We start from the raw sequence: 3,710 nt of genomic DNA on the forward strand, positions 1-3,710 counted from the left end.
CTAAATTAAATTGACCGACACTTTGTAGCTGGATAGGCATCGGCTTTTGTTTACTCCAAGGTACCGGTATTGATCTCTGATGTCTTCAGGGAGGGCTCCGGTTTCGACGAATGACGGATAATTTTTTCTTTTTCCCTGTCGCGGAAAACTGAACGCCGGTTCGTGAAACGGACCGGATACTCCTCGGAGACCTCACGTCGTTTCTCTTCCTACGTTTTATTAACTCTCAGTCGATTAGTCGACCTCGAAGCACCCCACCTTCGATCGACCGTCTGGGATTTGCCATCGAATCGTTCTCTTCTTTATAAGTCGTAATTGCGGATTTACGTCGCGCGAAAAATTACCTCGCAAAAGCAAATATTTATATTAGATTGTATATAATACTTAACCGATCATCTTATACATAATATAAAATATTAGCGGTATATTTACATTGTATCTTTTTTAGAATATAAAAATATAATAAGGAGCATTTACTATAAATAAATATGAACAATATTAGATATAAACTTAATTAACTCTGATTAAAATTTTTACAGTCTATTTTTTATACAACAAAGAAAAGTAAAATACTGCCTTATCTATATAACGAAGATTATCTGCAAAAATATCTAAGAAAAAAATTATGTTTATATAAATACTTATCTCTTTGAGCAGGTACAATCACGATGTTAATACATCCATATAGTGATTTATTAAAGCGATCAACAACAACTAAATATAACGACAATTATTCTATCTAGGTTTGTAGCAAGAGAGCAACACCGGCCAACGTCCATTTGGCTGGTTTGTCCTTGGTTTTTAAGTTAAACGTCCATACATATGTCGGACCACGCGTGCGTGTTTTATACACCGGGCACTCGTACATGTTCCTCAAATCCTGTTTGTCCTGCGTGATAGCGCGTACATTAATCACCGGCATCCCTGGGTATAATTCCTTCGGTCTGGAATCGACGATGATTCCTGTTTGGACATCCCATCGTGCGCCTTCCATAAATATTCCGTGGACGTAGGCACCGTCCCTCGGCGCTGACCTAACGCGAACGAATCGGGAAGGAAGTCACTCTTCGACTCGATATACAAGACGAATTGAGTTAACAGACGATAACTATTCTGCCCTTACGATCGCGTAGATTGTACCTACGAAACTTCCGTCCAATTATCGTTCCTACTCACGTGAATTCCTCCTTGTTTTTCTTGGTCACGTCGCACTGGAGGCACATTTTGTCAAGCGGTAACTCGTGCCTTCTAGCTGTCGATTGCATGATGGCGGTGAGTAGTGATTGTGGATTGAAAAACCCGGCGAGCCACACCGATGCCGGTAACTGGAAGAGAATTAATTGTTGCGTTAGCTCTGTCATAAGAACGTGTCTCGTCGTTATATACTTTTTGTGTGTACATACAACAAAATCCGTGGACCACGTTTCCAGCTCTCTAATCCTTAACAGCAGATCGACGAACCAACCGGTCAGACCTAATAAAGACGGATAAGCTCTGCTAGCCCACACCGGTGGAACTTGATCGAAGAACAACGCGTTTTCTAGGTCCTCCATGTCCGAAGTTATGGTGAGCTCGCCCTTGAGACCCAGATCTAACTCTCGCAGTGATCGTTTAATCTCCGTTGTCAGAAAATTCATCCTCTCGCATTCTTGAAAGGCAACGATCACGTACGGTGTTCGTTCCTCCACTTTTCCCATGATCTCCATCATGTTGAATTCCTCGGGTAACTTCTCTATTATTTCATCCAATACTTGTTTCACCTACAAGATAAATATGGTACGTGACATTTATCGTAATATATCTACAAAAATATATACAGAATATCCCGTAATTCATCTGACAACGTTTATGGGCAGGTAGAGCGGACTAAACTAACAATAAGTCAAAAAGTCCTCTACCATTTTGTAATTTTTGCAATAGTTAACAAGATATTACCTAATTACTAAAAATTGCAGAATATTAGTCTTCAATAATCTTTTTCTCAAATACTATCAACTTTAGAAAAACAGCAAGAGAAAAATTGTTTATTTTCTTCTCATAAAACTCTAAGAATTTGTTCAGAATTTTTTATCAACTTTTTATAGTACTATATTTTCTTATTTTCCCAACATGAGAAAATACGGTATTAAAAAATTCTGGAAAAATTCTGAAAAAATTCTCAGAACTTTATTTAGAGAAGAAAATAAACAATTTTTGTCTCTTGCTGTTTTTCTGTAAAGTTGATAGTATTTGAGTAAAAAATTATTGAAAATCGATATTTAGCGATTTTTAATAAATAATATCTTGTTAACCATTGTGAAAATTGCAAAATGGTAGAGAACTTTTCGATCAGTTTAGAAAACCTTCCGCTTTATTTGCCTACGAGCGTTGTCGGATGAATTACGGGACACCCTGTGTATATATACATATATACACATATATATACAGGGTGTCCAGCGAGACTTTTCCAATCCCTCACAGGAAGGTAGATGGATCGAAATAAACATATTAAAGTCCTTTACCGTTTAGCGATATCCGTAATAATAATCGAGATATTAAAATTTACAATTGTAATAATGAGAGCGCGCCTATAGAAAGAATAGAAACGGCTCCGGGTATAGCCCGGCCCAGTTTGTCGAATGTTGTCAAACGATGGATGCGCCGGCGGAAGAGGCAAGAGGGGAAGCACGCCGTTGCTTAGCGCTCGGCATCGCCTCTCACGTACGTCTCGCCGCACCGCACCAAAGGACTCGCGCGATGACCGCTACGCACATTCGCGATTACATTACATATATAATAATAACACTGCAAAAATAGGACAAATACAAACCATAATACTTCGATGAATAAAAATGTCGAAAGAGAGAAAGCGATAAAACCTATAGAAATCTAATTAATTTCTATTGTAATCTGTCGCTTTTCTAAATCGAAAGGAAAAAATTTTAAGAAAAAAGTATCCGAAAGAAATAATATTATGAAATAATATCATTAGAAATAATATCATTAAAAATAATATCATTTATTGATATTTTTTCGTATTCCGATGAAATTATACTCTCCTAACAGGAAACGATAGAGAATGATGGAGAATGATATTATTTCTTTCGGATACATTTTTCTTAACATTTTTTTCTTTCGATTTAGAGAAGCGATAGATTACGATAGAAATTAATTAGATTTTCTATAGATTTTCATAGGTTTCATCGCTTTCTCTCTTTCGACATTTTTATTCGTCGAAGTTTATTATGATTTGTATTTGTCCTATTTTTGCAGTGTTATTATTACATATGTAATGTAATCGCGAATGTGCGTAGCGGTCATCACGCGAGTCCTTTGGTGCGGTGCGGCGAGACGTACGTGAGCGGCGATGCCGAGCGGTAAACAACGGCGCGCTTCCCCTCTTGCCTCTCCTGCCGGCGTATCCATCGTTTGACAACATTTGACAAACTGGGCCGAGCTATACCCGGAGCCGTTTCTATTCTTTCTGTAGGCGCGCTCTCATTAGTACAATTGCAAACTTTAATATCTCGATTATTATTACTGATATCGCTAAACGGTAAAGGACTTTTATGTTTATTTTGATCCCATCTACCTTCCTGTGAGGGATTGGAAAAGTCTCGCTGGATACCCTGTATATACATATACAGGGTGGACCATCTGAAGTGATCCAGTCAAATATCTCGAAAACTAGTAGGGATAGAGAAAAATGTTTCGTATGAAAAGTTTAGGGT

General features: G+C 37.9%; 1 protein-coding gene across 2 annotated transcripts in view; it reads right to left on the minus strand.

The window, feature by feature from the left end:
• Positions 1–739: 739 nt before the first annotated feature.
• Dhc93AB (Dynein heavy chain at 93AB) overlaps positions 740–3,710 on the minus strand; it is a 27,922-nt gene continuing 24,951 nt past the window's right edge. For both annotated transcript variants that reach the window (XM_018511715.1, XM_018511724.1), the window contains exons 33-35: positions 1,404–1,760; positions 1,177–1,325; positions 740–1,034 (exon numbers count right to left, since the gene is read on the minus strand). In XM_018511715.1, coding sequence (XP_018367217.1) covers positions 740–1,034; positions 1,177–1,325; positions 1,404–1,760 — 801 coding nt within the window. The remainder of the gene's footprint in view (positions 1,035–1,176; positions 1,326–1,403; positions 1,761–3,710) is intronic.

The sequence above is a fragment of the Trachymyrmex cornetzi genome, unplaced genomic scaffold (assembly GCF_001594075.2).
Source record: "Trachymyrmex cornetzi isolate Tcor2-1 unplaced genomic scaffold, Tcor1.1 scaffold112, whole genome shotgun sequence".
Taxonomy (NCBI): Eukaryota; Metazoa; Arthropoda; class Insecta; order Hymenoptera; family Formicidae; genus Trachymyrmex; species Trachymyrmex cornetzi.